Source organism: Mirounga angustirostris, unplaced genomic scaffold (genome assembly GCF_029215605.1).
Source record: "Mirounga angustirostris isolate CCGP_5_RB_7025 unplaced genomic scaffold, mMirAng1.0.hap1 SCAF_13, whole genome shotgun sequence".
Taxonomy (NCBI): Eukaryota; Metazoa; Chordata; class Mammalia; order Carnivora; family Phocidae; genus Mirounga; species Mirounga angustirostris.
In genome coordinates, this window is record NW_026991721.1 from 58,593,378 (window position 1) to 58,606,804 (window position 13,427).

A 13,427-nucleotide genomic window follows, 5' to 3' on the forward strand; every position below is an offset into this window, starting at 1 on the left:
GATCATGACCTGAGCCGAAGGCAGTCGCTTAACCAACTGAGCCACCCAGGCGCCCTCCAATATGCATTCTAATACATATGTTGGAATACATACACGGAATATATATATTATATTCTAATATAATAATACTATATTCTAATAACACATTCTATATATATTCTATTCTAATATATATATTCTAATACAGGTATAATATTAGAATATATATGTGCTCAAGTCAACTTATAGCTTTATGTAATAATTAAAATTTCATCTAACTCTGAAAAAAGACACTGAAATGAAAAACTTCCAGAGATCTCAAGATTATGAAATAAAATCTCAAGCCCTACTGTGCACAGAAAATAGGCAAATGATGCTTCTCTGAATTTGCTTGGTCTTGAAACTATTTATAATGGGGTTCATTAATGGAGGAAACAGAAAGTAGACATAGCTCATGGTCATGTGGACCACATGTGGTGCATGCTTCCCAAACCTGTGGATGAAAGTCAGGCCAATCACAGTAATATAAAACACCAGAACACAGCTAATATGGGAGACACAGGTGTTAAGGGCCTTAGCTCGCTCCTCTCCAGAGGCGATGCCCATAACTGTCTTCAGGATTAAAATATAAGAGAAGAGGATAATCAAAGCAGCAAGAATCACTGGGTACACACGATTAAATGTAATATCAGCACAGGCGAGTTTCATGACATCTTGGTGGAGGCAAAAGGCATGGGAAAGAACATGGGAACGGCAGTATGGGAACAAGTAGAGTGGCACGATTGGAGGCACAAGGGATAAAAAGCCCCTCATTCGAACCCCCAATCCTGCCTTCATTACCCAGGAATTGGTAAGAATGGAGTTATACCTCAGAGGGGTGCAGATGGTGATGACTCAGTCATAGGCCATGACAAGCAAGACACCTGATTCCACGATGGAAAGGGAGTGAATAATATAAGCCTACAGGAAGCAGGCTCTGTGGCTCATCTCCCGGTGACTCATCCATAAGACCCCCATTACAGTAGGCATTGTTGTCAATGTCACCATCAGATCTGTGCCTGCCAGCATGGCAAGGAAATAGTACATGGGCTCATGGAGGCTGTGGTCATCCTTGATGAGGTAGAGGAGCGTGCGATTGTCAAGAAGCACAGAGACGTAGACTGCAAAGAAGGGGATGGAGATCCAGTGATGTGCAACCTCCAGACCTGGGAAGCCAGTCAGCAAAAAGGGGGCAGTGCTAATACTGGGTCACATAGCATGTCTACAAGTGAAAAGCAGCTTTCTAGAAGCCTTTAACCCAGGAGCCTAGATTTTTTACTGGTATTATACCACAGAAGCCTCAATCACAATCTTCATACTTGGAGATAATTAATTGGCATGATAACTATAACTCCACAAGTATTTTTCTGCAGAAGAAGAATAGAGGTTTGCAGGTTATACTTGAGATAAAGAATGTTAGTCTTTCCCTAAGTAGAAAAAAATATTCAGTTAATAGTTAAAATTTTCTCAAATTAAATGAAACGTTTTCAATAATTTTTCTTATATCAGGTTCAGCTATTGTGTGTATGCTTAAAATTTTTCCACTAACAGTGTATAACAATAATGAATAAGGTAAATAAGTACAAGTGGATAATAATCTTACTTAGCTGCTTTCTTGCTATGACTGCTAAGTTTCTGGACACACTTAACTTTGATTTTGCTCTTATCTTTCATAATCATGGTAAACACGTACTTTTCAGTTAGAAAAATTTGCCTTTGTTTTTGAAATTGAATGTTGGTGTTTTATGGAACACAGGCCACCACCATCATTTTTAACTGCTTTGTTGCTCCAACAGTTAGTTATCCTTTTTTAGAGTTTGGCTACCAGAAGTGTGGGCCACAGACCAGCCACAACTAACAAGCACAGGGACTTGTTAGACACGTGGCCTTAGACTCTACCTCCAACCCACTGAACCAAAATTTGCCTTTGATCATAATCCCCAAGTGATTCAGGTGTACAGTAATATCTGAGAATCACTGCTCTAAACATTTCATATCTATTCCATCTTTGGAGATTCATGTTTTTGGATTCTTCCACCTGGGTGGTTTCTTTGTTCCTGCCAAATATCCTCATGCAATTTTTTTTTCATAGCTGCTTTATTCACTGGTTCTCTTTCTGCTTCTTGTCTTTCCAAAATCATTTGACTTAATTGAATGTTCAGATTCTTTCTCTATGTCTCCTCTTACCTCTTAGCTCCTTTTCCTTCAATACTTCACTTCTGATGAGCTGTTGCTCATGTGACTGGTCACATTATAATGTTCCTACAGCCTAAAGACGTCAGTCATCTCTACTACTTCCACATCCTTGGTGGCAACAACCCCAAATAAAGAACCTATTACCTTTTATGCTAGTCTCACTTCAACACAAATTCAGAAATAGAACACTTCTCCATAAAATGTCCCTAATATCAGAAATAAATCAGAATCAGGACAATTCACAAAGAATGTAACACTTGTGTAAGAAAGTGTTCTGAGGGGCGCCTGGGTGGCTCAGTCAGTTAAGCGTCTGCCTTCAGCTCAGGTCATGATCCCTGGGTCCTGGGATCGAGCCCCGCATCGGGCTCCCTGCTCGGCGGGGAGCCTGCTTCTCCCTCTCCCACTCCACCTTCTTGTGCTTTCCTTCTCACTGTGTCTCTCTCTGTCAAATAAATAAATAAAATATTTAAAAAAAAAAAGAAAAAGAAAATGCTCTGAAGTTACATCTGTATGGGCATGGCACTCATTGAGACAGAAATCACCAATTCTAGGAGTTCCCTAAAATTAAAGCATATCAAATCATATAGAGGTTTAAATTAGTATTACTATACAAATGTTGTTCTATCCCTGAAAGTTGCCTGAGGTTTAAAAGCAGGGATGAGAAAACAACATGTCAGAGGAAGAGAAAGGTGGTTGGGAGAGGTAGTGAATTAGAGATATCTATTCTAAAGGGGAAAATAGCAAAAACAAAACAAAACGAAACAAAAACAAAACCAAAAAAACCCATAAAGGTCATGAATTTAATTTATTAAAGAAAAGTAATTCAGAATGATTAAACTATGTTTCCAGACTGTAAGCTTCCACTTAAAAGTTAATTAGGTCTTGGGACACCTGGGTGGCTCAGTCTGTTAAGCATCTGCTTTCGGCTCAGGTCATGATCCCAGGGTCCTGGAATCAAGTGCCGCATCCGCCCCCCTGCTCAGTGGGGACTCAGCTTCTCCTTCTGCCTGCCGCTCCCCCTGCTTGTGTGCTCTCTCTCTCTGTCTCTCTCTGGCAAATAAATAAATAAAATTTTAAAAAAATTAATTAGGTCTTTTCAGAGACTGGTAATAAAATGTCCAAGACCAACAAGGATGTAAGCTTTTACTATTGTTATGAGCAGAAAAATGTTTGAGAAACAGGGAGACTGTATTTTCTTCTATAGCTAGGCTTGCATCAGAAAAAGAAGATACAGAGAAAGCTATGATAGCTCTAAGAATGTAAAACCAGGACATGTTCCTGAGCCTTTGGACTAAAGGGAAAACCTGTCCAGGATGAAAAGAGAACCCTGATATTTGTCCAGGAGCATGTGTGGGGCTTCCAGGAGTACAAGATACTGTCATCAAACTGAGGCCACCACAGACCGTTTCTTCAGGACTGGGACCATACTTCATGCATCCTCCTAAGCTTACATTAGGTAGCAAAACTTCCATAAATATGGCTTGGCTATAAATGGGTTGATTTATTGACAAATGTTGAGAAAATTACATCAGGTACACAAGAATTAATTTGTCTAGGTGGAGAGAGGAAAGCTACGGTCTTGAAATTGATAGGCAGTTCCCAACTCAGAACATGTATTTTCTTTAGTGACTTCCTAAAGTCCTGGGGGAACTGTCTTATTAATATCTGATGAACTGTCCTCAAAGGACACTGTACACCTGAAGGTGTAGACAACCAGTAAAAGCACCATCCCTCAGTATCATCTGGGACAAGTGGAAAAATTACTATTTAGAATGTGCAGATTATTAGTGAGCACACACCACATGACTGCTACTATGTTGATTGCTGAGAAAACCTTTTCATAAGCACAGTCTCTGTCCTGAAGAATCTCACAATACACACTAGCAAAGTTTATAATTGGGCTTGATCACTGTGCAATTTTATGCAAAGTATTGCCAATGAATGTCTCAACAGGGTCCCTAATGCTGAAAACATCTAGATAATTTATCAACTGTGATTTTCATGTTATGATGTTTTTCTAGGTAAATAGGATTCCTAGACTTGTAACAACACACACACACACACACACACACACAGATCCATAGAAACAGACCAAACTGCTCAGTCTGAGAGCACAACTTGACTCTCAGTGGATATGGGGGAAGGAAAGAAACAGAGGAGGCTTGGGAGTATGAGGAAAGAAAGGATAGGAAAAATATGTGGACATCAAAAGGAAATAGTGAATAATGAATCCATCACAAAGTCCAAATGCACAGGTGACCAGAGAGGAGAGTGTTAGGCCCACTCCCCCTCATCTGCTCTTTTCATCTATTCCCTTCCTCCTGAATGGAATGAGGTATAAGCTCTACAGGTACAAGAGTGATGGGCCAGAGACAGTCTCAGGTTTTCTATTGTTCCCAGCGAGTTTCACATGCCCTTTCTAAGACAGCAGTTCCTAAAGTGTAAACACACACACATACACACACATCCTTCTATGTAGTCCTCTGGAAAACTTTCTTAAATGCTTCTTTTGACTGTATAGAACATCAGAAAGGAAAAGAGTCATTCCATATTTCTGTTCCTGGCACTCATCCACTCCAGTCTTGTTGCTGTAATAGGGACTTGTTCCTTGCCTTCTTTGAAGACGAGGTTTAGATGTTTCCCCCACATAGCCTCCTCAGGAGGCCCCATTAGAAAGCTTATATATGTAGGAATCACTTCCTCCAGAGTTAGCTTTACAGCCACTCTGGAGACCTCTTGATTTCTCTTCCCTCTTTCCTCTTTCTGGGAGTAGCTGGGCCACTTAATCAATGTCCTCAGGTCATTCATGCATTTCCCAAAGGATGTGGGAAGAAGACTGAAAACTCAGATGCCAGCAGAGGTGGAATATCAGGACTTGGTTATGTGATCCTCCCCGCTCTGAATCCTCAGCATCAGGGTTTAAGAAATCCATTCATGTTCTTCCTGTTGTCTACCTTAAATGCCACAAGTATACCAGTTTCTCTGAGGGATCACATGTACCCTTGTTGATCCTAGAGCTTATGAATTTCAATTGTATTTTTGTCATTTCTGTTCCTTTGAGGAAATAAGTTCTGATTCAGAAAGAACATGAGTGAATTTCTTAATAGCCATGTGTATGGGGACAGTCAACTTTTTGTCTTAAAAATTACCTTATTTTTAGATCATTAGCCTTTTTGTGTCAGCTTCACAATGAACAGAGCAGACTATGATGGGTAACAGAAAGAAAATATTTACATTTTGCTTTATTTTGTTAAGTTTTTTCAGACGAGTATAAAAGAATAAAATGTCTAGGATTAATTTAAAATAAGCCAAAACAAACAATCAAACACACAAAACACATAGGATACTGGCATAAGAGTTTCCAAAGAACTGAAAATAAAACTGTCTTGGTTGTCAAGGTAAATGAAGACAAGAAGGAGTCAAAAATACAAGTGTCAATGGACTGGATGTCCTGGTGTCCTCGTAGGGGAAAGCTATATTGGCAGTGACCAAGGGAGAAGCTTGAAGGAGCATTATCATTTCCAAAGGCTATTTAAAACTTACAATTTTTATTCATATTAACTATGTATTTCATCATGTGAAAGAATCATCATATATTAAATGATTTCCTACTGGCTTAATGTTCTTCCCTTCTATTTTAGTGCTGATGGGTAGAAATTTTTAGATGTCTGGCTTTGCCAATACAATGATATTAATATAATTAATATGACATATGAATGCCTATAGCATGTGTTTTATTATTCTTAATTGATAGATAACTGAGGCTCAGAGATTTAATGATTTGTTCAAGATCACAAAGGTTGTAAGTCAAGGAGGCCAGAGTAAATGTGCTGCTTTCTTCCAAGACTACATTCTTTCTACCACACTGTGATTTTTTTAAATAAATTTTCCATATTTCCTAAGAATAAATTGATGCAAGTAAATTTACTAATTAGTCAAAGGTATAATATGATTACAGTTTTAGCCTTTTTAAATGTAATAGTATGTTCCATATATCTAGATATACTCTATCCATTTTATTTGGGGAAACTTGAGAACAGAGTATATATTATAAAAGATAGAATATAATTTTATAGATAATAAGATGGTATAATAAAATTGATTGGTAACTATATTTCTATGAAATCTTAAATTTTTAAGATACTTTTGCATACAGATAGATAGATGATAAAAAATAAAGATCATGCCCATTACATTTTCTTTAAATAGTTTATAACTATGGAATTACCTTGTATATTTCATTGTTTTTTTTCATTCATTTCTAGGTATCACTCTATTAGAGACACTTATTATGTTAGTCCTACTTATATCACCATTGCCTTGATTTTTTTAAATGTATTTTTTCCTTGATTTTAAGTTCTTGTTATATATTCTTTTATTTTTAATTTTTAAACTGCCTGGACTACACAGGTCAATTGATCTATTATTCTCTTCTCTCTCATAGAATCAAATGAGAAAAAAAGCTAGGTGAATTAAGAATAGAATCAAACAGTGAAGGAAGATCCTAATCAATAGTTTTCAAAGATTATTTTATAAATAACCATTTCCAATGGAGAAATAATTTCCTTTACAAGAGAATCTGTTGTTTATAGGAAATCATTCCAGTGATCCCGGTAAGACATAGGGATATGCAATTCCTTCTCCAGTCAGGAAAAAAAAAAAAGTCATGGATTAATTTTATTGAATGAATACATTAGCATTCTCTCTGCCAACATATTTTCTATAATTTTGCTGAATGTACATCATTCTCTCTATCCCTCTTTATCTTTTGATGGACTAATAAAATATAACTTTTCCTCCTATATTGCTGATGTACAGATTCTCATCATGTTTACTCCTGCATGGAATAAAATGCATGGGAGGCCCTAAAAGAACTTTCCTTAAATATCTTATGTGCTTCAAGTCCATACAATTACAATATTTCCTGAAAATAGTTTACTTCACTGCCATCCCCTCAACCCAGAATAAGACAAAATGTTGCCCCTGTGTACATATTAGAATGCTTCTTTGACTAATATCCTTTTTCATTAAGCATATGTCAAGGTTATGAACTGCAGAACACAGAACAAAAACTCAGGTGTGCAAGAAATGGAACTTTATTTTATGGTAGTGGTTTGAAGTCCTCATCCCCTAAGTTTGAAGACACCAGACATCAGCAACTCAGAGCCTTCTCATTAATCTATCTATGGTGGGCATCTAGCTATACTGAGATCTACTAGGATCCAAGCTCTTCTTTGGCCTTGGATGGTTTGGGCAGCAAGCCCTCTCTTGGTCTGAATATCTTATTCTCATTTCTTTCTTTTTTTAATTTAAATTCAATGAACCAACATATAATACATCATTAGTTTCAGACGTAGTGTTCAGTAATTCATCAGTTGCATATAACACCCAGTGCTCATTCTCATTTATTTCTGATCCACTCTAGCACCATGCAATACCAGTAGGGTTGTCTAAGACCCTCTGTTATCTCTGATGTGCTCTCAGGCATACAAAAAATGTTTAACTGTTTTCCACAAAATATCAGGGAACTCTTGCAAACTATCTCATTCCCCTCTCAATTTATAGACTCTGCAACTATTTCTTTTTTTTTTTTTAAAGATTTTATTTATTTATTTGAGAGAGAGAATGAGATAGAGCATGAGAGGGTCAGAGGGAGAAGCAGACTCCCTGCCGAGCAGGGAGCCCAATGTGGGACTCGATCCCGGGACTCCAGGATCATGACCTGAGCCGAAGGCAGTCACTTAACCAACTGAGCCACCCAGGCGCCCAACTCTGCAACTATTTCAAGTATCACTGGCCTCAGGTAACCATGAAGACAATTCTGTCAGATGAGAAAATGACAGTATTAGCAAACCAACATACCAAACAGAGCAACAGGACTAAGGTCAATGTCCTTGGGAGTATGATGGGGGCAAGGGGCTACGAATCAGAGCAATGAGTATGTGTCTTTTAAATGACAGGAATGCTAGTCCTTTTGATTGTAAGCCACATTAGCCTCATATAGTCCATTCTCCCAAGAAACCCATCCGGTAGTGGGTAGAGACACCAAGGTAAGTAAATTAGAATCAAATTCTATGGAAAGAGAGAAGGCGATTGATACCATTCCTTATCTGCTTGGTCTTAATACTATAGATTATTGGATTCATAAATGGGGGGAAGAGGAAGTAGATATAGCTCATGATAATATGAACTACATGTGGCACATATTGCCCAAATCAATGAATGAGGGTCAGCCCAGTCACGGTGACATAAAAAACCAGAACACAGCTAATATGGGAGACACAAGTGTTTAGAGCCTTAGCCTGTTCCTTAACTGAGGCAATTCTCATGACACTATTAAGGATTAGAATATAAGAGATAAGGATAAGCACAGAGTCCAAGAAACCAGTTAATGAGACCAGGACTATAGGATAGAGTCTATTGAAGGTGATGTCGGCACAGGCCAGTTTGATCACATCCTGGTGCAAGCAGAAAGCATGGGAGAGGACACAGGATTTGTAGTAGGGGAATCCAGAGAGGGTGGTGATTATGGGAACAATAAGTATAAAGCCCCTCATTAGAACCCCTAGACCTATCTTCACCACCTTAGCAATGGTGAAAATGAAGGTGTATCTCAGGGGATTGCAGATGGCAATAAAACGATCATAGGCCATAACGAGCAAGACTCCAGACTCCACAACAGAGAGTGAATGGATTAGATAGGACTGAAAGTAGCAGGCTCCATGGCTGATTGCCCTGTGATCAAGCCACAGAACACCCAGCACAGTGGACATTGTTGTCAAAGTCACTCCAAGGTCCGTGGCTGCCAATATAGCCAAAAAGTAGTACATTGGCTCATGGAGAGTGTGGTCTTCTCTGATAAGGAAGAGGAGGGTACCATTGCTGAGGAGTATGGAGACATAAATGACAAAGAAGGAGACAGAAATCCAAGGATGAAATATCTCCAGACCTGGGGAGCCAGTCAGTAGAAAAGGAGCAGCACTGATGTTGGACCACATGGTGGGTCCCTGAGAAGAAACAAAAAAAGCTCTCTCTAGACCAAAACTGTTTAGTAGAAATATAATTTGAGCCATGTACGTGATTTTAAATTTTCTAGTAACCACATTAAAAAGAGTAAAAAGAAAAAAAGCTAAAAGTAATTTTAATACTACATTTTATTTAATCCACTGTCTCTTAAATATAGTCCATCTGTATCTTTGTCCACCTCTAGTTCTGTCATCTAGTTTCTTCTCTCTATTGTGAACATATTTTATATTATAGGAAAGAAGTTGGTCCTTCCATTTTGGATCCACCATTCATATTCTGTTCATTGATTCAACAAATAGGAATTAATGATACCTACATAAATGAGGAAGTTGACTTGGCATTAAAGACACAAACCTAATGGTCTTGTCACAAAAATAGGCTCTCTTGGGATGATACCATATTTACCTGAGTTGTAGTTCACACTATAATATTTTGTAGGGATAAGTCTATTATGCACCCCCACAGGACCAACACACTCAGAAAGCCCCAGAGAGGGGTGCCTGAAGTCTGTCCAGGTGCCTCCTAACCTCCTGGGACTGTTACATTGATAAACTTTATGGAATTTACAACTTTCTTCTTCAAGGAAGCATTGAATTTGGTGCTGAAGACAGCAGATGGAAACTTAGAAGTGATTTTTTTGAATTCCTAGCTTTTACCTAAAGACAATCATATCTATCTCACTAAAATGAAATGAGCTAGCAAGCCATGAAAGGACAGGGTGGACCAAATCTAATCACATGAGCCCTTAAAAGCAAAGATTTTTCACTAGTGGTGAAAAATTTCGACTAGTGGTGGAATGAGAACCTGAAATGATTCAATGTTTGAGAAAAATTTGACAGATAGTTACTAGTTTGAAGATGTAGGGGGCCACATGAGAAAGAATTCAGGCAGCTTCTAGGAGCAAAGAGAGGGTCCCAGCTGACAGCCTGCAAAAAAGTATGGACATCATTCTTGGTGCCATAAGGAAATATATTCTGCCAACAACATGAATTCATTTGGAAGTGGATTCTTCTCTAGAAATTTCATACAAGACCCCAGCCCAGCCATTGCTTTATGACAGCCTAAACAAAGAACCAATCAAGACTACCAGACTCTGACCTACAGAACCATGGTATTATAAACAAGTGTTGTGAGCAGCGCAGTTCACGGTCATTTATTACACAGAAATAGAAAATGGGTGCACTAGCATTGAATATTAAACTAATATTTGAAGAGTATATGCAAGTTACTTATTGTGTCAATTAGCCAATGTAAAAAAAAAAAAATTGCTACATGACAAAGCCTTGTGTGGCTTCAGTGGCTTACATTACACAATTACTTTTGCACTCACATACATGGTTCAGCTAATTCTGGTTGACCTTGGCTAGACTTGTCTGGTAATTTCTGCCTTTCTTGCATATGCACCTAGGATTCAGCTGGATGTCATCTCCATCCCGTCATTTTCCTATTCCCTCCTTCTTATGCCCATTACACTTTTATTGGGTTTAAATCTTATCCCTCACTTTGCCCTCTCCCTGTAGCTAAGTCCCATATGTCTCTTCCCCATCACCCATGTTCTAGTACAAACCTTAATGCAATATGTTTTATATTTTATTACCATTCTCTCAGACCTAAGTGCTTTAATTAATCCAATCCAATTAAAACATGGATGTATTTTCAATCCAATGCTAACATTGCTTTCCTTAATGACTGTTCTATGAATACATCAGTCTTCCTGGAAGCAAAGACAGATTTTGATATAGATTATCAGGTCCTTAATGAAATATCAATGGTCTTATTTTTAACATGGTGATACACTAACTCCCTGGTAAGCTGATAGTTAAGCTGATTTATGTATTGACATTGACTTCCAAATACTACTTACTGATACACTAATTGGCTAATGTGTAAGCTGACTGATCAAAGCACAGCCATTCGCCAAACAAATGTCCAGTTAAGAGTCACCAATAACTTACCAACACCCTGCCTATGTGGTCACCATCAAGCCCTCCAGACTCCAATTTTTTCTCAATGGTGGACATTCCTGGCCAGTCCTGACTGTATCTTACCCCCAGGGGAGCTCTTACACTGTGCTCATTCCCAAGCCTTAAAGGAACAACAATTCTTAAGGATAAGCATTGGAGTAAGAACACACACACACATAGTTTTGTCTTATAACTGAGAATTAGTCAAATTACTGAAGGCATAAAGCACAAAGAAGAGGAAAGAGAGGACAGAAAGGTAATATAGGGAGGTGTGAGCGAAAGGAAACTGAACATTGAGAATAGCACCAAGAGGAGGAAAAGATGTGATATTGAAACCTGTATGTGTCATGTGACCCTGCCCTGCACCTGTACTCCCAACACCAGTCTCTCTCCCTTTGCCTGTCTCTCCCAAAGAATAATCCTATTGTAGGAAAAATATTCTTGATAGCTCTGGGCTAATAAGAAAGTCTAGGTAGCAACCTGGATCTCTTGATTATTCATATATGCACCCATGATTTCAAGCAATAACAAAAGAAGACAAAACAAAAATGCACTGGGTGTCTCGAGGAGTCAATATTTCCTAGGGAGCTGAACTTTTTTGTTTTTAATTTTATTATGTTATGTTAATCACTATACATTACATCATTAGTTTTTGATGTAGTGTTCCATGATTCATTGTTTGTGTATAACACCCAGTGTTCCATTCAATACATGCCCTCTTTAATACCCATCACACGCTAACCCATCCCCCCAACCCCCTCCCCTCTAGAACCCTCGGTTTGTTTCTCAGAGTCCATAGTCTCTCGTGGTTCGTCTCCCCTCCGATTTCCCCCCTTCATTTTCCCCTTCCTATTATCTTCTTCTTTTTTTTAACATATAATGTATTATTTGTTTTGGAGGTACAAGTCTGTGATTCAACAGTCTTACACAATTCACAGTGGGAGCTGAACTTTTATGTGGCAATCTGTTACACTGGACACAGCCCCAACCCATGGATACACACAGATTTCCCCACTTCTGTATTCACCATCTTGCAATATCTGCATAAAGGAAAAGGAGTCCAAGAAGAGCAGTCGTCTTCAATTTCTTCTTTATTATCTCCATCCCATTCTCTCATGGTCACCAGAGCCTTACCTGGGGCACCAGGAATTAAGGGGAGAGATAATTGTGGTCTTGATATAGAATCTGATGCACATATTATCTTTGAAGACTGCTAATAGGATTAATTGGTGAAGTTATTTGTATAGAAAAATGCTTCCCCACGGTCCCTTTGGCTGCTGGATAATTAAGCTTCTGGGATATCTTCTCCTGGCCTCCTCTGGGGAAGGATGAGGGCCCCCAGAGCTGCGTCCTATAAATCCACATTGTCACTACAGACAGAAAGCAGAATTGTAGCTTCATCTAGCAGATGGAAATCATGCTGTCAAATTACCTTTGTCCTTTCTGATCCCCACCTGAACAGAGAAGATACCATCAAAATTGCATTTGACATTGCCATTCCTGAATCCGGGAGCAAGTAATCTCACTAAACTTAGATGAAGTTTAATAATTCTCTGACAATTACCTTCCTTTGGTTTCAGATGATATCACTTATTACACTGTTTCATACATGCATTCTTAAAGTGATATTATCTCACAAATGAGTCCAATTACTGATAAATTCTTTCAAACAGTAAGCTTTATATCTTCCTCTTAGTAAGTCTTATCCAGAGATCATAGTTTTTGTGTTTGGAACCATGTAAGTCAAGTAAAAAATCTTTTACTTTAAGTAATAATGAAGTGAAGTAGTGGACATGGAGAAGGTGTTCTTTCCATCCTTGACTTCCTCTGATAATTCATACTTTAGTAGAAAGGACTGTATTCACATTCTGACATGGATAAGGATCTGATGAACTCTCGTCTTAGCTTTGTTTTCTAAATTTGTCTTGGAGCCTAGCCCAATTGTGAGACTTTAAAATGAGGATGGGTGCAATGTGGTAAACCATGTAGGTCACATTTTGGTTTCTGACATTTCAGGTTCAGTTAAGTTCCTCCTGAACTCTCCTCTGCCCATAAGTCTGAAAGTCAGTAGGATTTGGGAAGTCATGATTAGGAGTCAGTCTCTGAGAATGAGTTGAGTCTGAATTTCCTTTCCCTGAAAACTCTGTATTAAATGCATACTTAAGGATGACTTGATTTGGGAAAGCCATATTTTGAACTGAAAATGAGGTAACGTAGGGAGCA

The 13,427-nt window shown here is 38.4% G+C and overlaps 1 protein-coding gene and 1 pseudogene across 1 annotated transcript; both read right to left on the bottom strand.

The window, feature by feature from the left end:
* Nucleotides 1–318: 318 nt before the first annotated feature.
* On the bottom strand, nt 319–1,233 carry LOC123856651 (olfactory receptor 51B2-like; annotated as a pseudogene).
* A 7,046-nt stretch (nt 1,234–8,279) lies between these two features.
* Nucleotides 8,280–9,212, bottom strand: LOC123856650 (olfactory receptor 51B2-like). Its single transcript, XM_045892796.1, is given in 1 exon segment — nt 8,280–9,212. A coding segment is annotated over 1 exon segment (933 nt).
* Nucleotides 9,213–13,427: the final 4,215 nt, after the last annotated feature.